Source organism: Pollachius pollachius (genome assembly GCF_949987615.1).
Source record: "Pollachius pollachius genome assembly, chromosome: 8".
NCBI classification, from domain to species: domain Eukaryota; kingdom Metazoa; phylum Chordata; class Actinopteri; order Gadiformes; family Gadidae; genus Pollachius; species Pollachius pollachius.
In genome coordinates, this window is record NC_136941.1 from 4,101,276 (window position 1) to 4,123,775 (window position 22,500).

At 47.2% G+C, this 22,500-nt stretch overlaps 2 protein-coding genes across 2 annotated transcripts; one reads left to right on the forward strand and one right to left on the reverse strand.

Annotated features, from left to right (window-relative positions):
* Positions 1-126: 126 nt before the first annotated feature.
* Positions 127-5,788, forward strand: rgs19 (regulator of G protein signaling 19). The gene is made up of 4 exons (XM_079740709.1): positions 127-275; positions 512-598; positions 1,380-1,614; positions 3,250-5,788. The coding sequence occupies exons 1-4, from the start codon at positions 148-150 to the stop codon at positions 3,436-3,438; spliced, it is 639 nt and encodes a 212-aa protein (XP_079596835.1). The 5' UTR covers positions 127-147; the 3' UTR covers positions 3,439-5,788.
* Positions 5,789-7,641: 1,853 nt separating this feature from the next.
* tcea2 (transcription elongation factor A (SII), 2) lies at positions 7,642-15,699 on the reverse strand. The gene is made up of 10 exons (XM_079740706.1): positions 15,524-15,699; positions 14,486-14,548; positions 13,854-13,959; positions 13,652-13,742; positions 13,321-13,466; positions 11,800-11,856; positions 11,230-11,384; positions 10,680-10,826; positions 9,184-9,255; positions 7,642-8,556 (listed from the first exon to the last, which is right to left on the reverse strand). Exons 1-10 carry the CDS (start codon positions 15,590-15,592, stop codon positions 8,548-8,550), a joined length of 915 nt encoding a protein of 304 aa, XP_079596832.1. The 5' UTR covers positions 15,593-15,699; the 3' UTR covers positions 7,642-8,547.
* Positions 15,700-22,500: the final 6,801 nt, after the last annotated feature.

Genomic DNA, 22,500 nt, shown 5'->3' on the forward strand with positions numbered 1-22,500 from the left:
TCTCTCTCTCTCTCCCCTCTCCCTCTCCCTCTCTCTCTCCCTCTCCCTCTCTCTCCCTCTCTCTCTCTCTCTCTCTCTCCCTCTCTCTCTCTCTCTCTCTCTCTCTCTCCAGTACACAGGCCGGAGCCGGCCGAGCTAGGTGGAGGTATGGGGGGGGGCTGCAGTGACCCCCTGACCCTCGGCACGGTGGGCGGGAGGGAGGTCGCCACTACCCACAATTCTCAGCGGCCAAGTGCCTGCTGCTTCTGCTGGTGCTGCTGTTGTAGCTGCTCCTGGTACGACACACACACACACACAAACACACACACATATTACACTCACAAACACACACACATGCAACATTTGCACATCCATAGGGCGGTCCAGCCAGGGGGTGTGTGTGCGTGCAAGCACGTGCCTGTGCGTATGTGTGTGTAAGTGCGCGTGAGTGTGTGTGTGTGTGTGTGTGTTTCTATGTGTGTGTGTGTGCTCCTGTCTGAAAGCCCTTTCACCATGTCAGTGTCACCATCAGGAATGAAGAGGAGAGGAGGAGGAGGAGGAGGAGGAGGAGGAAATCTCAGGAAACAAAGATGGACGCCCTACCCAGCTGTGAAGCTTGGTGAGTCACTTAGCTTAGCTTAGTTTGTTTTAACCTACCCTGGTGTAACTTAACTTGGCTTAGCTTAGCCTATTTGAGCTACGCCTAGCCTCGCTTAGTTTAGTTTACCTTAGCATAGCCTGGCTTTGTCTACTACTAGCGCAGCTTAGCTTAGCCTAGCCTAGTGTAGAGGCTACTTTATACAGAAGGGGTCTCTGGCCCCAGAATGCATCTCTCTGTCTGTAGGACACAACCACTCTCTGACACTAAAGAACCACCAGTTCTGCGGGTTCTCAGACTCATAGTTTAGGAACACATTTACATTTTGGGCCTTTAGCAGACACTTTCATCAAAAGCAACTTACAATAAGTACATTTTTCAGTATATATCGTTGTCGGTACAGTAGGGATGTTCATAGAACCAAGTGCCAAGCACTAACAATCGCTAGGTTAACCCATACAACAAAGATATCTAGGAATAGATGCTACACAATGCTAAGTACAATATTAAATGCCAGTAGGTACAACATACAATAAGTGGGTAGGAGGGGTGGGAAGGGGTGGAGGGGAGGCTATGCAGAGTCCAGGTGAACTCTGAACTAGTGATTCTCGAGCTTCTTTCGGAAGCTGGTGAGCGACTCTGCGGTCCTGACATTGACAAGGAGCTTGTTCCAACACTGCTCTCACTGTTTCTCCTCCTTCGCGTCGCCCTCCTCCTTCTCCTCCTCCTCCTCGTCCTTGTCCTCCTTCTCCTCCTCCTCCTTGTCCTCTTCCTCCTCCTCCTCCTCTTCCTCCTCCTCCAGCCTCCAGCCGTCTGAGGAGGAGGTCCGTCTCTGGGCCCGCTCCTTCGACAAGCTGATGCGGAACCCCGCAGGACGGAACGTGTTCCGCGAGTTCCTCCGGACCGAGTACAGCGAGGAGAACATGATGTTCTGGCTAGCCTGTGAGGACCTGAAGGAGGAGGGCAATCGGAGCAGGGTGGAGGAGAAGGCTCTCTCCATCTACGAAGACTACGTCTCCATCCTCTCTCCCAAAGAGGTACCGTCTCCCCTCCACTTGGCTCTCTCCTCCTGCTTCAACTCCTCTCATCTCCTCTCATCTCTTCTCCCCTCCTAACACCTCCTCCACTGCCCCACACTTCCTCTCTTACCTCTTCTCACCTTTTCTGACCTCCTTACGCCTCCTCCTCCTCCTCCTCCTCCTCCTCCGATTCACTACTTCTAGTATTTAGTCATTCAGTAGAAACTTTTATCCAAAGCAACTAACAGTGAATTGGGTTACCCGGTTACCCTGTACTGTGTTAGCGGGTTAGCCTGCACTGTGTCAGCGGGTTAGCCTGCCCTGCGTTAGCAGGTTAGCCTGCACTGTGTCAGCGGGTTAACCTGCCCTGTGTTAGAGGGTTAGCCTGCCCTAAGTTAGCAGGTTAGCCTGCACTGTGTCAGCGGGTTAGCCTGCACTGTGTCAGCGGGTTAGCCTGCACTGTGTCAGCGGGTTAGCCTGCCCTGTGTTAGAGGGTTAGCCTGCCCTGTGTTAGCAGGTTAGCCTGCCCTGTGTCAGCGGGTTAGCCTGAACTGTGTTAGCGGGTAAGCCTGCCCTGTGTCAGCGGGTTAGCCTGAACTGTGTTAGCGGGTAAGCCTGCCCTGTGTCAGCGGGTTAGCCTGCCCTGTGTTAGCAGGTTAGCCTGCCCTGTGTTAGCAGGTTAGCCTGTACTGTGTTAGCGTGTTAGCCTGCACCATGTTAGCGGGTTAGCCTGCCCTGTGTTAGCAGGTTAGCCTGTACTGTGTTAGCGTGTTAGCCTGCACCGTGTTAGCGGGTTAGCCTGCCCTGTGTTAGCAGGTTAGCCTGTACTGTGTTAGCGTGTTAGCGGGTTAGCCTGTACTGGGAGATAGTCTGTATGCTCTTTGTTTTTGTGTTTTCCCCGCGCCTGGAAAGAGGAAGCTGGTTGGATTCTTCATTTATTCTGTTTAATATATCTGTGTGTTTGTGTATGTGATCGTGTGTGTGTGTGTGTGTGTGTGTGTGTGTGTGTGTGTGTGTGTGTGTGTGTGTGTGTGTGTGTGAATTCAGTGTGTGTTAGTGTGTGTGTGTCTGTGCGTGTGTGTGTACAGTGTGACCAAAGGAAAGCTATAAATGGTTATTTTCTATCCCCTTCTGGCAGTACAAACTATTCACAACACACACACACACACACACACACACACTGTTGTGTCTCCATCTGTGTATAAAGACGATAGAATACAGAGGAGAGGCACAGCTCTATAAATAACCAGCCTGCTGGATTAACCACAAGAGCCTTATTGTATGTGTGTGTGTGTCTGAGTGTGTGTCTGTGTGTGTCTGTGTTTGTGTGTGTGAGTGTGTGTGTCTGACAGTGTGTGTGTGTGTGTGTGTGTGTGTGTGTGGGGGGGGGGGGGGGGGGGTGGGTTAGTGTGAGTTTTTGTGTGTTTGTGTGTGTGTGTGAGAGTTTGTTTCTGACTGTGTTTGTCTGAGTGTGTGTGTCTGACTGTGAGTGCGTGTGTGTCTGACTGTGTGTGTGTGTGTGTTTCTGAGTGTGTGTGTTTGTGTCTGACTGTGTGTGTCTGACGGTTTGTCTGTAGTTTTTCCCACTAAAATCTCCCCAAAAACCAACCAATAAGGTCGGTGACCTTTGACCCTCTGCCCCCCCCCCCCCAGGTGAGCCTCGACTCGCGGGTGCGGGAGGTCATCAACAAGAAGATGCAGGAGCCCACGGCGCTGACCTTCGACGACGCCCAGCTGCAGATCTACACCCTGATGCACCGCGACTCCTACCCCCGCTTTCTGTCCTCCTCCATCTACAACGCCCTGGTCAACGGGGGGTCCTGCTCCTCCTCAGAGTGCTAGAGCTCCGCCTGCTCCTCCAACTCCTCCTCCTCCCCCCTCCTTCCTCCTCTCTGCTCCTCCTCCTCTTCTCTCCACCCGTCCTAACCATGGTCCTGTCACCTCCTGGTCCTCCTCCCCCCTCCTTCCTCTCTTCTGCTCCTCCCCCTCCTCTCTCCACCCGTCCTAACCATGTTCCTGTATCCTCCTTTCATCCGTCTATCTGTTCCGTCCCTCTTATAAAGTGGAGGAGCTAGAAACAGCCATTTTGGGGCACATTTTGGGAGAATTCAGCCCCTTTACCCACATTTCCTGGAGGAGCAGGGGCTCATGGGAGATGGAGTTCTAACAGCGTTCTCCAGTAGCATGACTTATGACTCAACCATCGCCTCCACACCTCAACAGCCAAGGAGATTATTTTCTTTTCCAGTCAATCAAACGACTGGAAAAACCAACCCCGGCTCCTAAACCAACCCCACCTCCAAACCCCTACCCCACCTCTAAACCCCACCTCCAAACCCCAGCAACACTCCGAAACCAACCCCAACCCTAATCCCCACCTCCAAACCCCAGTCGCACTCCAAAACCAACCCCCACCTCCAAACCCCACCTCCAAACCCCACCTCCAAAACCAACCCCACCTCCAAACCCCAGCCCAACCAGAAGCATGTTCCTCTCCTGCAGGGCGACCATACCTGAGGACGCTGAAGGACGAAACCACCCAGCGCCGAGATTCACTTCCTCTCATGTCTGCGGCGGACATTTTGTTGAGTTGTTTACAGTTTGAAACCCGGAGGGACACTGGACGAGACCAGCAGGTCAACAGATAGGGATCTGTCCCGGGGACACGGCCAGACCCAAGGCCCGACCCAGACCACTTCCACACCAATTCAGGACTAAAGTTCAACATAGGCGGCCATTTCGGGGTTGTGCTTGGTGTATGAGCGGAGGTGTGTTGACCTCTGTTCTCCCTTCATCTACCTTCATCCCCCCTCTCTATGCCAACACTTGGTTGGTTATGACGGCAAACTTAAGTTCCTGCTTCTTTAGTAAGAACCTTGCATTCCAAAATCACTCCCCTCTCTGTCTAGCTCTCTCTCCCTCCTCCTCTCTCTCTCTTTCCCCCCCTCCACCATCCCAACAGCTGAGAGAACGGACACAAAGACAGAACCACAGACAGAAGTCGGTTTCTAAGCGATAAGCGCGAAGTACATCCGATATTTTTTTTCTTCGGACCAGTTCCTGCAGAAGAAGAATCGGCAAAAACAATCGTAAAAAGATTGTTTTCACATGTGACCACCCCGCCCACCCCTCGATGCAATGCAAGACACACTGCAATAAAACACACTGGATATGTACACACACACAACAACTCTCACACACACACACAAACACACACAGAGTGACACCATCCTTGTGAGGACCTGTGTTGTTGTTGTTGTGGACGGTTAGCCTCTAGCTGTTATGAGACACAATGGCTAACTAAAACAAAACGTTTTCGTTACCCTCCCCTCCAAGCTAATGTTAGCATCTAGAGTTATGGAGAGCGCAGTCCAACAAGCTAACATTAGCATCTAGAGATGAAGAGCGCAGTCCAACAAGCTAATGTTAGCATTTGGAATTATGAAGAGCGCGTTCCAACGAGCTAACGTTAGCATTTGGAGTTATGAAGAGCACGGTCCAACAGGCTAATGTTAGCATCTAGAGCTATGAAGAGCGTGGTCCAACAAGCTAACGTTAATCTAAAGCTATGAAGAGCGCGGTCCAACAAGCTAACGTTAGCATCTAGAGCTATGACGAGCTCGGTCCAACAAGCTTACGTTAGCCTCTTGTTATGGCCCAACAAGCTAACGTTAGCATCTAGAATGAAGAGCGACAAGCCAATTAATCGTTAACTTCATCATCAGTCATTCAGATCATTTAAATCGATTCCTCTCATGTCAAACAACACGTTGATTTGCTGTGAAGGACAGAAACTGAAACTCTTTCAAAATGTCTGCCAAACTCTGCCAGCACTTAGAGGGTCTCACCTGGTCTGGATGAGTGACAGGTCTCTGAGCCAATGAAACGGGCTCATCACCCCTCAGAGCCCATCCCAGAGAACCCACTTCACCGTCCTCACTGGGAACACACACACACACCAGGGCGGCCTTCTGGGGACCGCTGCTGCTGCTGCTGACCTCTCACCTCTGACCTCACCACTGCCTTGCTCGGGAGGTGGGCGGGAGGGAACCCCAGGTGCAAAAAGAGAAGAGGCTATAGAGCTATATGATATAGTATGTATAGATCTATAGAGTACAGAAGAGAAAGGATGTTACACCCAGACAAGCAGAGAACACATCTATCTTAGTATTGTTCATGTTATTTATTTTGTATTTGGTTCAAACTGTGATTTTAATTGTACATATATAAACAGAAACGCAGGAAACATCCCACCTGAATACGTCTGTTTTATTTCCTTCTTAGTATTCCTTTATCCAACCATCTAGAGACCATCTTAGTGGGAGTAGAACAACCAGGCTGAGGTAGTGCCTTGCTCCATACGCACAGGGTTAACAGGGAATTACAACAAGGAAGTAGTATTATACTAGTGCAATATAGTAGTATACAAGTATAATATAGTGCTACACTATTTTACTAGTATAATATAGTGCTACAGTATTTTACTAGTATAAAATAATACACTAGTATAATAATGTGGTACAGTAGTACAATATAGTAGTACAATAGTATAATATAGTAGTACACTAGATTGAGGAAGTGTGAGAAGACTGGTGTGTAGTTTAAGACACACACACCTGGAACAAACTTTACCACTGAATAAACTGCTGACCTTCCACTAGAGCAGGGGTGCCCAATACGTCGATCGCGATCGACCGGTCGATCGCAAAGGTAGCGTGGGTAGATCGCATGGCATTGAAGGAAAACAAAAATCATCATTAAAAAATAGACGTCAGCCTATCATCATGAAATTTGAGCATGCGCAAACAACGGCACTAAGTGTAAATGTACATGGTTAATTGTGTTGTGTTGTGCAATATGGGCTCATGCTGTTATGCAAGGGACATCAACATACATTGTACATATAGAGAATTCACAATATATTCATGAATAAATATGTTTAGCATTTTTGTAGGAGGTAGATCATTTTGACTTGGTCATTTTATAAGTAGCTTGCATGCTGAAAAAGTGTGAGCACCCCTGCTCTAGAGGATAATCTGCTAAACAAACAGGTGTGTGTGTGTGCAACCTGATCACTTATTGTGGAGGGACTTCTGTTATGTTTCACACACGTTCTCATGGTCACACAAACTCAACCTGAAAACACACAGTACAGTCTAGAGGACCAGTCTACCACACACACACTAGTCTAGAGTACCAATCTACTGCACACACACACACACACACACACAGAGTAGTCTAGAGTACCAGTCTACTACACACACTTGTACACACACCCATACAGTCTAGAGTTCCAGTCTACTACACACACTTGTACACACACCCATACAGTCTAGAGTTCCAGTCTACTACACACACTTGTACACACACCCATACAGTCTAGAGTTCCAGTCTACTACACACACTTGTACACACACCCACAGTCTAGAGTTCCAGTCTACTATACAAACTTGTGCACCTGTATCACCCCACCCTCCTCTGTGCTAATCTACTCTCTACTTCCTCCATCGCTTTCCCCTGGTTAAAGCTCCCCCCTCCACTCTCTCCTAAACCCTCCTCCCCATGACTCTTTCTCCAACTCTCAAGATCTCCCTCTGCATCTCTCTCCCTTTCCCCTCTCTCTCCGTTCCTCCCTCCCCCTCGGTCTCTCCATCTCTTGTTTTCACAACAAACACGGTTCTAGTTATGCTTCCCAGATAGAAAGCAGAACGGTAGCGTGTTCCTCCCCCACGGTCAGGGTTCCCAGAGCAGTGTTCAGGACGCTCTCTCATCCGTGTCCGTGAGCCCCACCGGAGCTGAACCTCGTGGCCCAACAGACGCTCAGTGTTCAGTGCCACGAGACGCAGATGAGCAGGGTATTTTAAGAGCTTTTCTTAGAAAACGCTCAACAAAAATGGAATCTTAGATAAGATAAGAACGTGGCTCAAGAAGGTGTGTGTGTGTGTGTGTGTGTGTGTGTGAGAGAGTGTGTGAGTGTGTGTGTGTCAGACAGGAAGTGACACTTGACAGGTAAAGGAAGCACCAAGCCATTAAGATTTTCTTTCCATCAATTTTTAATCAAAGACGCAAGGCGAATGCTTTAAATACAAAATAAATATCTTCCACAGCACCGTAACTCAAAGGAACTCCAAAACCAAATTAAACGCATGAAAGACACTAGTTCACTCCTCTCAGGCCTTCTCTATCGTCTGCCCTGGGGGTCCGTCCCTTGGGGGCCAAAAACTGAAACCAGATGAACTGATGGAAACAAACCTCAGACCGAAACGAAAAGAGGAACAGAACCGGCTCTCTGGAGAGAACTGTCTCTCTACAGACACATCGGCTCTCTCTAGAGATAACGGTCTTTCCAGAGACAGTAGAGAACCGTCAAATTCGCCAAATCCTATCGTCGTAAAAAAATGTAAAAACGGAAAAGTAGAATTGTTTGGGATTTACCTTATTTAAGTGCAATGTGGAAACGGATATCTAAATCATTATTTATAAGTCTACTTAGAGACACTACGAGAGGCGTTATTAACCCCGCCCACATCCTTATTTCTAAATGTTCCACAGCCAATCAGAAGCCTTGGCATAAACAAATGGTTTTGGATGAAAAAACACTTAATTACTAACTACGCCTGTTCTGATTGGTCGACGGTCACGGGACTGACCCGGGGACGTTAGAATGTTTGGTATCGCCATGGTAACATGCTTTCCGATACAGATAGGTGACGTCGTGAGATTTCCATGTGTTTGAATGCCCTTCAAAGAAGATTTCTACTGTTAGTTTAGTGTCGACGCTAAAACCAGAACCAAAACCACAGAGAGTGGAAGTGATGTCACAGGAAGCGGATGAGTCGATGTGGTTATTATGCTGTGGTCCGATATATTACGGCCTTGTTATGGATCAAACGTACGATACAAAAAGGAAAAACTAAATGTACAATCCAGGTCTCTTCCGGAAAACGTTCTTCAGCAGAACTGGAGGAGAAGAGCAGACATGAGACATGAGGTTAGAGATGTGAGATGCGGGACATGAGATTACAGATGAGCGGACACAGCCGTGACAGACTGCTGACACCACCTGACCACACACAGCCCACCTCGATGAGTCATGTAGACACACACACACACACACACGCCGGGCTGTGACATCACAACATGCTACACACACACGCGACCTTGACCAGGTGTGCACCGTAAATACAGGTAGCTCTCTCCATCTCCATCTATCTGTGTGTCTGTGTGCGTGTTGATATCTACAATCGTTAGGATCGTTTCCAAGTTCAGTTGTCACGGAGACGGCGGTACAAACACACACAGGCCTGTACAGGCCTCCAGGCATGGCATTGTGTTAAACCATGTGTAAATAAAGTTGATTTGACTAGAGGTCAACGCTCCGGAGGCTGTGTGCTGCCCCCCGGTGGTCATGAGGCAGTACTGCCCGGCTGGATACATTACACATGACTCGCACTAACATAGAGCATGTGGTTAGAGACTTAGGATTACTTCTACAATACCAGAGCTACATAAAATCGCTGTGGTAAAAACCCATTTTATAATGTTTATTCAATTTTTTTACGTTTTCCTGAACGTTGGGTTACTCACCTTCCACCGGTTTCCACAGCCGTTGCACAACACAAAGGTGGTCATGGGTTCATCAGCGCTGCGTGTTTGGACCTGCAAACACACACACACACACACACACACACACACACAGTTATGTCCTGTTTGAAGCAAGCTAAATAACACCATACTAATTGGCCTCTGCGTTACAGGATTCTAGTTCCGTTTTGTGTCGCAAACATCAGGCCTGACACCAGTGAGTATGTACGAACAGTTGTTAACCTAAGTACGCCATTTTGTTTTTAAGACTTGATAGGTAGGTTGACGAACAGAGATTGTGACATCCGTCAGCAACACGCAAGCTCTGTGTTCGCCAATCTACTTATCGAGTCTTAAAAACAAAATGGCGTCGACAGGTGATCTACTGATGGTATTGTGTGTATAAAATGTCATTTTTAATAAACAATCTACACATACAAAGTTCTCAATGCCTCGTTTTATATGTTAAGACCCTTATTATACTACCAAAGAAGTGTCGGGCTACTTTTAGCCTTTTAAGTGGTTTAAAATAGCGATCTAGTTTTTACCATAACCAGTTCCCCCATCGTTCCAAGTTTATAGCTTTTTGATAGAATCGGCTAAAAGCAGCCAACTGAAGAAAGCGTCTATATGCGGTTTTTGTGCTCAAAAACGAGCGTTTCAACTCGTTATCATACAAAACATATCCCAAATCCATTTTACACCGGAATTACCCTATAACTTAGGTACCTGTGTGTGTGTGTAGGAACAGCTCTTAACTTGAGTACCTGTGTGTAGGAACAGTTCTTAACTTGGGTACCTGTGTGTAGGAACAGTTCTTAACTTAGGTACCTGTGTGTAGGAACAGTTCTTAACTTCAGTAAATTTGTGTAAGAACAGTTCCTAACTTAAGTACCTTTGTGTATGAGCCGTTCTTAACTTAGAAACCTTTGTGTAGGAGCCGTTCTTAACTTAGAAACCTTTGTGTAGGAACAGTTCTTAACCTAAATACCTTTGTGTAGGAACAGTTCTTAACCTAAATACCTTTGTGTAGGAACAGCTCTCGACCTAAGTACCTTTGTGTAGGAACAGCTCTCGACCTAAGTACCTTTGTGTAGGAACAGCTCTTAACTAAGAACCTGTGTGTAGGAACAGTTCTTAACCCAAGTACCTGTGTGTAGTAACAGTTCTTAACCCAAGTACCTGTGTGTAGTAACAGTTCTTAACCCAAGTACCAGTGTGTAGTAACAGTTCTTAACCCAAGTACCTGTGTGTAGGAACAGATCTTAATTTAAGAACCTGTGAGTGGGAACAGTTCCTAACCTAAGTACCTGTGTTTAGTAAGGGTTCTTAATTTAAGAACCTGTGTGTGGGAACAGTTCCTTACCTAAGTACCTGTGTTTAGTAAGAGTTCTTAATTTAAGAACCTGTGTGTGGGAACAGTTCTTAACCTAAGTACCTGTGTGTAGGAACAGATATTAACTTAAATACCTGTGTGTAGTAACAGTTGTGAAACGTACCTGTGAGTAGGAACAGTTCTTCCCGCGACACTTGCCGCACTTGAACATGTCCGTCTCCGTGCCGCCCGTCTTGGACAGCTGGTGTTCTCTGATGGCCTCCTTCGTCAGACTGTCACGCACCATCTTCAGCTCCTTACTCGCCATCTCCTGACAGACAGACAGACAGACAGACAGACAAGCATACGTTCAATAATGTCTAACACATGAAATCTTGAACTGCAATCAAAACATGAAATGTGGGTGAGAGGGGAAGGGGGCAATGTAATGGATTCTAGGTTGTACGAGGGAAAACTTAATTAGAGGAGGGAAAATGTAACTTCTAGAATGATTGGACAGACAGACGGACAGACGGGAGGGAACCAGAGGGAAAATGGTGTCTTCTATAATGATTAGCCAGACAGACGGACAGACGGGAGGGAACCAGAGGGAAAATGGTGTCTTCTATAATGATTAGCCAGACAGACAGACAGACAGAGGCCACTAGGTCAGACAGAGAGAGAGAGACAGAGAGGGAGACAGTCCCCCAGGACAGCCAGTCATCCAGGCCCACCTCCGCCCTCATGGTGGCTATCTGCTGGGGGGAGATGTTTCCACACAGGACGTTCCTCCGGAGGTCCGGGTTCTTCTGGTCCTTGAGGTTGGAGATGCGGCTCCTCAGGCGGCTCTTGTACTTCATGTCCGTGGAGCGGAACTCCTGGTACACCAGTAGGGCGGAGTCAAGGAGCGCACACACCAACACACACCGGGATTTCATCCCCCGTAGGACCATCCCAGAGCATGATGACCCCTACCTGCTCCTTAAGCTCAGGTGTCTCCTCAGGTCCCCGTGGTTAAGTGCGCCGGCTAATTGACTTAATGATACAGAACGCACATAAGCAACGGAACACTCAAGAGTCATCAAATCTGGTCTCAGAACAACATGAACTTTCGTTATGAACTTCGTCGTGAACTTTTCATGTTCCAGATATATTGTTCCTCTATGTCCACAAAGACAGAGGTAGGAGGAAGTTCAGACTGCTGTTAGGGGCAACTTCCTGTTCTGAGACCAGTGAACCTGCCCATCAGCACAGGAAGGAGGGAGGGAAGGGAAGGGAAGGGTAGAGCGCTAGAAAGAGGATATGATCTTCAATCTGAGCTGCTAGATGTTTGCAGTCCACACCGATGTTCTTGTGGTCGTCTGAAAAAGAGAAGGTTCCTCGTCAGTATACTGCTAGACTGAACCGTGAACAGTGCTGTGTTCCAATATCCATACTTGCTATACTTAGTTTGAGTGCGTAGGGCGTTCCAATTAAGATTGGGGCGAAAATAAGTACTGAAAGGACCCGGATGGTGTACTCTAAAACGGGCAAACCGTGAAGTGTGGATCGATGTACACTTTTCGTACTCAACGGCAGCCATCTTAGCTACGTAGCGGAAGAGGGCGGAGCCAGGCTGAGCCAACGTCGGCGCACTTTCCCACATAGCCTGCATTAATAGTCATTTTGTAGTCTTTATAGCTTTTACAGCTTTTTATAGTGGCTAGGCGTAAAGAGTTCACCGTCGGAAGCGGGATGTGTATTGCGGGGGAGGAGCCGCTGTGGCAGTCGTGATCGTAGTTTCCGGTTAGTGCCCCACGGAGTATTCGATTTGGAGCAACACTGACATCTGAAAATTAGCGCACTTAGTGAGTGCGGATAATGTACCACGTTTAAGTGTACTCATGGAAGTATGGATATTGGAACACAGCACAGTACTTTAACATCTATCGAGAGTTAGATCCATGCAAGGCTATGCGATACCTCCATGCTAAGCTCTGTGATAGCTCCGTGCTAATGGTGCGATCCATTTGTATGGTACACCGGTACGCCCGACCTGCTCTAGCGAGAATGTGACGTAATTTTTTGGCTTGCAGCACTTCTCGTTTCTCATAAGCTATGAGAAAGTTGTTAAATTACATTAGCCTCTAAGGCAAAACAATTCAAAAACGAACAACACAACTTTACATGTATTGCACGCACAGCAAGACCGTGCAATGCATAAAATGGTGACCGGAATAAAGTAGCAATGTAATCAGGAAGTGAGTAAGAGCATTTAAAATCTACCTTCTAATTACCAATGTGGAATACGAAGAAAATAATTCTCTTTAAGGCCGGTCGTACGGTCAGCTTCAATGAACTCGGTCTACTCTCAGACCGACGCGTGGGAAGGTTTATACTACGACCAAAAGGGGCCGTGCCTCCGTGAAATGCTGCAAGAAAGCTGGGAGATTAACACCGTACAACGCGTACGGGTGGGCGTCCCATAAGCTCTGCGATAGCTCCATGCTAAGCTCTGCGCTTGCTTCATGCTAAGCTATTCGCTAGCTTCTTCCTCAGATATGCACTTGCTTTTTGCTAAGCTATGTGATAGTTCCATGCTAAGCTATGGGCTGGCTTCAAGCTAAGCCATGTGCTGGCTTCAAGCTAAGCTATGTGATGCCTTCAAGCTAAGCTATGGGCTGGCTTCAAGCTAAGCCATGTGCTGGCTTCATGCTAAGCTATGGGCTGGCTTCAAGCTAAGCCATGTGCTGGCTTCATGCTAAGCTCTGTGCTGGCTCCCTGCTTGGCTATTGATCTAATTCCATGCTAAGCTCCGTGCTACGTGCTACACGCTAGCTCCTCACCGTCCGTCTCAAGGGCAGCCACCAGCATCTCGCGGCACTTTGTCCTGACGGTGTCCGTGGTGACGGGGGCGGGGGGGAAGGAGGTGACCCTCGGGGGTCCGGTGGGGCTGGTGGGGGTCGGGGGGAGATCCTCTGAGGACTTAGAGCTGCGGAGGAGAGGTCACAGGGGTCAGGGGGGTCACTGGAGGCGCAATGCATTCTGGATAATGTAGGAGGGGAACGTTTTAACTTCAAGAGACGGGAGTCAGACAGACAACCTCAGAGAGACAGAGAGACAGTCAGTCAGAGCCACATCAACCTCAGAGACACAGAGAGAAGGAGAGACAGTCACCTCCTCTCTGCCGATCCAGACTCCTTGGAGGACGATGACCTCATAGCAGACGCCTCCTTCTTCTTCTCCTCCACCTTCCCATCAGCACCATCTGATACACACACACACAGGGAAGTTACGAGGTTTGTGGGAGTGTGTGTGTCTGAGTGGTTGAGTATGTGCGTGTGTGTGCGTGTGTGTGTGTGTGTGTGCGTGCGTGTACCCAGGAGTTTCTTCCAGGATTTGATGAGGGTCTTTGCGAGGGTCTGGACCTCCTCATCTGAGCTCTGCTTCCTCACCGCGTTCACACACATCCCCACCCTGGTTGACTATACACACACATTAAAACACATTACATATGACACACATTTACATATAACACACACACACACAATACACATCCCCACCCTGGTTGACAATGCACACATTACACACACACACCCCCCCCCCAACCTGGCAGACTATACACACATTAAACATACAATACATATAACTAACATTTACACCAGTACACACATCCCCATCCTGGTTGGACTATACACACATTACACTACACACATCCCCACCCTGGTTGGCTATACACACCACCACCATTGTGGACTACACAAACATTACACACACAACCTCCCAACTGCACTAGAGATAATATTAGGAACATTAAACGATAGACAGGACTACAAGCACAGAACTACAACACGTGTTTATACACACAGGACACAACTACAACAGGTGTTTCTACCTGCAGAACACGCAGAACTAGAACCTAAGATGGAGGTTTCTACCTATGCAGAACCTAAGATGGAGGTTTCTACCTGTGGATAACCGAAGATGGAGGCCAACAGCAGGTGTATTTACCTGCAGTGTCTCCAGAGACATGTCGATGGTCTTCAGTTCCTTCAGGAGGTCTGCTGCCCCTTCCTGCAAACACACAATAACCTGTAACACATCACCTCCACCAGACCTAGAGCTATAGATATAGACACAAAGATGAATAGATATCTATTGTAATCAATAACCTCCACCAGACATAGAGCTAAAGGATAGATAGACAAACAGATTTATACATATCTAGACATAGATCAAGAACAATTCATAACAAAGACATCATCAGTGAAAGGGGACATTTTTTCCTAATTATTTTCCATAATCTGTATATTTTAGTGTTTTTGTAGCTATAAACCAATCACGTCCACATCCTGCATGCCCCGCTTTCCTCCTTTGAGTAGCCTCCTCCATAATAAACCTTTCAAGATGTATTCGGGGCTAAGGGTCATCTCGATCTAATCAATAGATCCTTGCTGCCTGTCCAGGTGAACTCGATTTAATTGAATAAACCTGTTGGCAAATCACCGTACGGCCCTCTAAAGGGTTCTCATCCCTCCCAAAACAACGATAAACAATACTAACACCGTACAATACAACAAACAACACAATGTGTTATTACTATGGCAAACCAAACGTATCCTAACTAAATCCACAATGGAGTTCAGAGAAACTACACTAGCGCAACCAACAGCGGGATTCTAGAAATATCCTCGGCTGAGAGAAGATCCCGGACTGTAGCGTTTCAGGTCTACCGCTCCACAATATCCGGTCCCTCACTTCCGGTGAGACGCGTACGCCGGTTAACCGAGCCGGAAGCAAGATGCATAACAACGTGAAAATTATAACGACAAGGAGAATAAACACGGAGGTTTCTTAACGAATAAATCGACAAAGCCGTATCCGAAACATTCAACAGTAACGGAGATCACTCTGTCGGACGTCCCGCCCTCTCTCCCGCCAGTAACGCTCATCCGGAGCATTCAGACCTGGCGCTCCGTCGTGAGAGAAGAACAACGAGGTGGGAAATGTCTCCCATGTGGCGGAGCGCTGACGGCTTCAGGATCTTACCGTCTTTTTCTTGTGGACCATCTTGTCCAGCTTTTTAGCGATGCGCTCCACATCCTGCTCTCTCGCCATGTTCCTCTCGTTTCAACCTTCTCTAGAGCTCCATAAATCAGGGGTAACCGAATCGTCCTCTTGCCTCTGCATCCCGGTGACCGAGAACCTCCGGACTCGCTGCGCTCCTTCCCTCCTCCCTTGTTGTTGTGCGACGGGAAGGGGCCTGGGAGTTGTAGTTCTTTCGGGAGTTGTAGTTCTTTTTGTGTTTTGAGTCATGACAACTTGGACTAGTTCTATTTATTATATTTATTTATTATGTAATGGTAAGTAAATATGCGTTGTAATGGAATTTTTTTTTGAGAATAAACAAACGGAATATGAAGTTGGCGTTTCTATTCGGCATTTCACGGTTATTTGTATTGATTATTAATAAATGACCTTCTGCTTAATATCATAATTAATATATAGTTGTAATAATCCGAATCAATAGCGATCTGTGGTAGTCCGTGTGACGTCATGATGCTCTGTTTTTGTAGCGAGGACTTTGTGGTTGTGTGTGTGTGGGTGGGAGGGGGGGGGTGCAGGGTTGTGGTGCAGGTCATGCATGCAGCCGGTAGGGGTCAGTGTTGGCCGTGTGTTGTGTCGTTTAGCCGTGTGTTGTGTTGTAGCGGTGGGTTGTGTTGTATCACCTCTCTCTCTCCACTCTCATCTACCTCTCTCTCTCTCTCTCTCTCTCTCTCTCTCTCTCTCTCTCTCTCTCTCTCTATCAATCTCTCTCTCTCTATCAATCTCTCTCTATCTCTATCTCTCTCTCTCCCCCCTCTTCTCATCTCTCCTCTAACAAATCTCTGTGTCTAGAACATGCTTATAACATTAGTTTGTTTGAGTTATGACATTAATATCCAAATGTGTAGACCGTTCCAGTCCTTCTTGGTTCCTATGGTAACCTACTAGCGTCTGTGAAGTCACTTCCTTTCCCAACAGGAAGAGGAAGCGGCCGGACCTGAGCTGCTCCCTGCTGTAACAGGAAGCTCTTTCAGATATCATTGCTCAATCATTATACACTTATATACATGTATTTAATACATGTTTAATTATAATCTCCTTATATTTAATGCGATAAACTAAATATGTTTTACCAAAGTGCTACTTTATCTTACTGTCATGTCAGTCCTTCGTACCAAACTACTATTCCTGTGTGTGTGTGTATGTGCACCTGTGTGTTTGTGTGTCTGTGTATGTGTGTGTGTGTGTGTGTATGTAGGCGTGTGTTTGTGTGCATGTGTGTTGGTTTGTTTGCTTCTTTTATCGTGTGTGTGTGACTGTGTGCGTGTGTTGTCGTGTTCATGCATGTGTTTCTGAGTATGTGTGCGTGTGTGTGCCCACTAGTGTGTTTGCTTTATTTCTTGCAACAGAATCCACAGTCAGCACTTAGCTGATGTGTTTGTTTTTCTGTGTGTGACAAAAACAAGCAAACACACACACACACACAAACACACTCACACAAATATACACATGCACACACTCGTACACACTCACTCACACAGTAAATGTATATGCTATGATATCTACTGTTGTATATACATTCTAAATAACATGCAGGTTTACAAATCAAAGACACAACTAAATAAAACACACACACACACACACACACACACACATGAACGTGGAGACCACTCATCCTCTTCTACATTCTCTACATAACTCCAAGACCACAGAATACTCTGTCTCTCTCTCTCTCTCTCTCTCTCTCTCTCTCTCTCTATCTCTCTCTCCCAACTTCCTCACTCTCTCCCAACTCTCTCTCTCTCCCAACTTTCTCTCGCTCTCTCTCTCTCTCTCGTCCTCATCATTCAGCAGAAGCTGAGATGAGCTGTGATAATTTGAGGTTAGTTTGGTTAGTGTTATGAATGCAGGTCCTGCTCTCCAGATGCGCTGTACGCCTGAAATCCTGGCTTCAAAGTAACAGCGCAGGTCTTACAACGTTAACACAATGTTTTAATGGAAGTTAATGAGCTGCTTCAAATTTACAGCGCCGTTAAATTGTTTCAGTTCACAGTAGAACACAATGAGGCACCCGTTCTCTCTCTCTCTCTCTCTCTCTCTCTCTCTCTCTCTCTCTCTCTCTCTCTCTCTCCTCCTCTCTCTTGCACAGTGTCTCTCTCTCTCTTACCCTGTCTGTCCATCTGAGGTGTTGAGGGCGGTTGAGTAAATCGTATTTCTTAATTTGAACCATGTCATTATCCTCCCTTAAATTACTTTCACTGCTCTGTCAGTCCTTACCCTAACCCTTACCTTCAACCCTACAATAGCTAACCATAGCTATCTTAACCCTAAGTTAGCTTAGCCATAGCTTACCCTTACCTCAACCCTAACCCTAGCTAACCCTTACTGCAGTTTACCTTAAGCCTAAATTATCTTAACTGTAGCTTACCCTTACCTCAACCCTAACCCTAGCTAACCCTTACTGCAGTTTACCTTAAGCCTAAATTACCTTAACTGTAGCTTACCCTTACCTCAACCCTAACCCTAGCTAACCCTTACTGCAGTTTACCTTAAGCCTAAATTACCTTAACCGTAGCTTACCCTTACCTAAACCTTAACCCAAGCTAACCCTAACCTTAATTTACCTTAACCCTTAATTACCTTAATATCTTACCCTTACCTTAACCCTAGCTAACCCTTAATATAGCTCTCTGTACTCCACCCCCTTCCACACACAACACCCTCTGTATCTTACATTTTTAGGCTAAAGACTCTCCTCTTCACAATCTATTCGCTCACAGCAGCATGTCTATAACACTCTAGATCTCATCCTCAACTTCTGCTACGCAATAGAGTAGGACGTTTTGTGTAGAGTAGAGTCGCGGTGTCTTATCGAGCCCTTAATGAGTCCTTAACGAGACCTTGACGACTCACTGCGCACTCAAGCACGTTATACCAATGAGTTCTGACCGAGTCTTCTGATTGGACCAGAGGTCTTCCATGAGAGCTGATGGACAGTAGAACAGAACTGCCACTTTAAACTCAAAGGAAAGTCTGCAGTTGTTTCGCAGTGAGGGCTGACCTCCGGGTTACCCCGTGGTGACCCCAGGGTGACCTTGGGGAGGGCGCGGGGGGTATTGTCTTAGCATGACGGACGGGGGACGGAGATGTGCGTCTGGACGCACGTAGCATGGATGCTATCGTTCAGCGGGAGTTGTGTTTATGTCGTCGGGGCTCCGGGGCCCGAGTATCAGGCGGACCGGGCCCCTGGTATCAGATGGAGGGCCCCTGGTATCAGATGGAGGGCCCCTGGTATCAGATGGAGGGGCCCGGTCCGAGAGTCCAGCCCCGTTGTTTGAGTGTGTCCTCCGCTGATAGCATTGAGGGACGAATCAGTGCATCTCTCTCCGGGTTTTCCCACACGCTCGCCACAAAAGGAATATAAAACACACACTACACACACCACAAAAAGCGGGTCGCTCCCCACCACTGAGAAACACACACACTGTTGTGTTTCACTAAACAATCCCCCCCCCCTCTCTCTCTCTCTCTCTCTCTCTCTCTCCCGCTCTCTCTCTCTCGCTCTCTCTCTCTCTCTCTCTCTCTCTCTCTCTCTCTCTCTCTCTCTCTCTCTCTCTCTGTCTGTCTCTGTCTGTTGGTTTGTGTTGTCCAGAAACACATGTAGGAAGGAGAGGAGATATTGTGTTGCCCTGCGGAAATGAAATGAATTCAGTAAAAATGCAGGGAGTTTACAGAGAGAGAGAGAGAGAGAGAAAAAAAGAGAGAGAGAGAGAGGACAGACTAAACAGAACTGGGTTCCATTGTAGGAATAAAAGGAATATGTATAAAACGTCACATCTGTGTCTACATGTCAGTGTGGTTGTAATGGGCAGCTCCCAGTTTAACCAGTTAAAACCTGTGGTGGTTCTGGGCACCACATACTGTCCACCAGTAGAAGACCGGTCATACTTGGCAGCCCCCAGTATAACCAGTAGAAGGCTAATTGAGAGTAATTAGCTAGAAGGTAGGATGATGATGAGGAGGCTGAGGTTAAAGCTGACATCGTGATTGACGTTGTGTCACATTGACGACCACGCAACCAAAACCAAACTCCAACGTAAAGCGATAATCATTCAGCAAGAATGTGAGCGTTCATTTTGGTTTAATAGTACATTCCACTGGTGGGAATGTACGTGAGTATAAAGTGGGTGGCCATTGCTCACATTCCTCATCTTAAAGAGCTTAAGGGTTCAGCTGAGCTGCTGTGACACGATGAAGAACGTACCGAGATGCAGATCTGCTGTAGGATCCGTAGTTCAGTCTGAACTACAGATTAACCCGAGGTGAAGGCCGGAGCTGATCCGCTCAGCTCCACAGTAGAGGCCTCGCTCTGAGGATCCTGGGGAGGTCTGTTGACCTCCAGGGAGTCCAATCCCACTCAGAACCAGTGGTGCCCAAACAACCCCCCCCCCCCTCCCTGACCGGCCCCTCAGTCTACTCTGGACCAATCGTGGGCGAACAGCACTCTGGACCAATCGTGGACGAACAGCACTCTGGACCATTCGTGGACGAGCAGCACTCTGGACCAATCAGGCTTAAAGTTAAAGGCTAGGCCAGGCTAGGCTAGGCTAATCTATACTGGGCTACTCTTTGTTACTCTTAGGCCAAGATAACTTAGGTTAGGCTAGGCTAGGTTAGGCTAGGCTATGCGAGACTAGACTCCAATCGGCTAGAATAGACTAGATTGCACTTGTCTAGCATAGAGTAGACTCCGCTAGGCTAGGATGGACTAGACTCCACTAGAATAGACTAGACTCCACTAGGCTAGGATAGAATAGAATCTACTAGGCTAGGTTAGACTTGACCCCACAACACTAGGATAGAATAGACTCCACAAGGCTAGGTTAGACTAGACTCCACTAGGTTAGGCAAAGTAAGGCTAGGCTAGGATAGGATAGACACCACTAGGCTAGGTTAGGCTAGGCTAGGATAGGATAGACTCCACTAGGCTAGATTAGACTAGACTCCACAAGGCTAGACTAGACTCCACCAGGATAGCGGATGCTAAACTTGGCCAGGCTATCAGAAGCTCCTATGAGGACGCTTCATAATGAATCATCTGGCTGGCCTCTAATTTAAGATCTTGGTTAACCTAACCCTTCCTGTGTGTCTGTCTTTCTGTCTGTCTGTCTGTCTGTGTGTGTGTAGTGTGGTAATCACAGACAAGGATGTGTTAAGTATGCGTTAAGTATGTGTTGAGTATGTGTTGTGTGGACAGATACATACCAAGACGAACCCTGTTGATCACATCAGCCCTGCCATACGCTAAGGCTAGTAAGCCTAGCGTATCTCTATCAATATCTCAATATCTTTATTGATCATTCATGTTTCTCTAAGTCTGCTCATCATGTTTACCCACAATGCATCAGGACATTGGACATGTTGCCTGATCATACACACAAACCAGCCATGTCTTCAGCACCCACACACAACCCTCTCATTGGCTAATGAAGGCTTGATTGATTAATCAGGGTTTGTGTGTGGAGGCCGTAGTCACAAACCGTCATTCATGCTTCATTCATGTTTACCCTTTATTACTTACTGTCATCCTCCAACCCAGGACATGCTCGAAGACCACTACCCCTCAGAGTTCAGAGCAGCAGCCTTGTTGTTGTGAGGCAGGTCTGGTCCTGGAGGCGAACTCCGTCTCCCCAGACCCCTCCCAGGTCCTGAGGCTGTCTGCCTCTATTCTCATCCCCTCAGATCAGCAGGCGTCTCTAATCACGACCACCACAGCATCAACACACCAACTGTTGATCTGTTTCTCTATCTAAAGATAACTGAAGAACACCAGGAACACAACGCCTCTCTGCTCTTCTGCGGTGGCAGCTTCTCTCCTGTCCTCTCTCTCTCTCTCTCGCTCTCTCTCTCTCTCTCTCTCTCTCTCTCTCTCTCTCTCTCTCGCTCTCTGATGTTCTGTGTGTCTGTCTCTCCTCCTCCTCTTCCCCTCCATCCCTCTGCTATCTTTGGTCCTCTGGTGTGTATGATGGTGTGACTGGTGAAGCAGTGAGTGTCTGAACAGTGTAACGAGGCGTTGAGGTCAGGGCGTGGCCCGTTCAGAGAGCTCGTTAAACACTTTAACAGGGTTTAGGAAAGACCGCCTCTGATGGAAGTTAGCGTTCATGAATTATTCTCTTTACCCACAGCCTGGAATGATTCATCGACACTCTCCACATAAAATATGATTGTTCCCATTAATGGTTTGGATACGACTTCTAACCGGGCAGATTCGTAGAGAGCAAGAAAAGCGTTTGATAATGACAGAGTTTACGTTAACAATGTCCATTAGAACGACAATTAGGACGGGGTGAATGTGTTGTTGTCACAGGATTAAGTTGATAAAGAAGGGGCTTGGGTTGAGGGGTAACAAGTTCAGGGTTAAAGCAAGGATTAGGGATTAGGTTGTGAAGGGTTTAGCGTTTGGGACAAGGGGTAAGGCTAAGGGATATGGGTAAGGTAAAGTGATACGTTTAATTCTACTTGTAAGGGGTTAGATAAAGGGATATGTTTAATGCTTAGGATAAATGGTTAGGTTATGGAAAATAGGCAATTCTAAGGGTTAGGGGCTAGGCCAAGGGAAATAGGTAATGCCAAGGGTTAGGGGTTAGGCCAAGGGAAATAGGTAATGCTAAGGGTTAGGGGTTAGGCCAAGGGAAATAGGTAATTCTAAGGGTTAGGGGTCAGGCCAAGGGAAATAGGTAATGCTAAGGGTAGGGGGATGGGATGTAGATAGGTAAAGGGGTCAGGGGAATGCTGAAGCTGTAGGGTAGGGTGGTAGGGTGAGCCTATGAGTAAGGAAGAATAACTAAAAAATGCATTTCCTGCAGAAAATGCGATGAGTTCTGTAGTGTAAAGTGAGGTTGAAAATATGTTTTAGCAAAGCCACATAGTTGAAGACGTAAATCAAGTGAAACTATTTGACAAGAGTCTAAAGTCTAAAT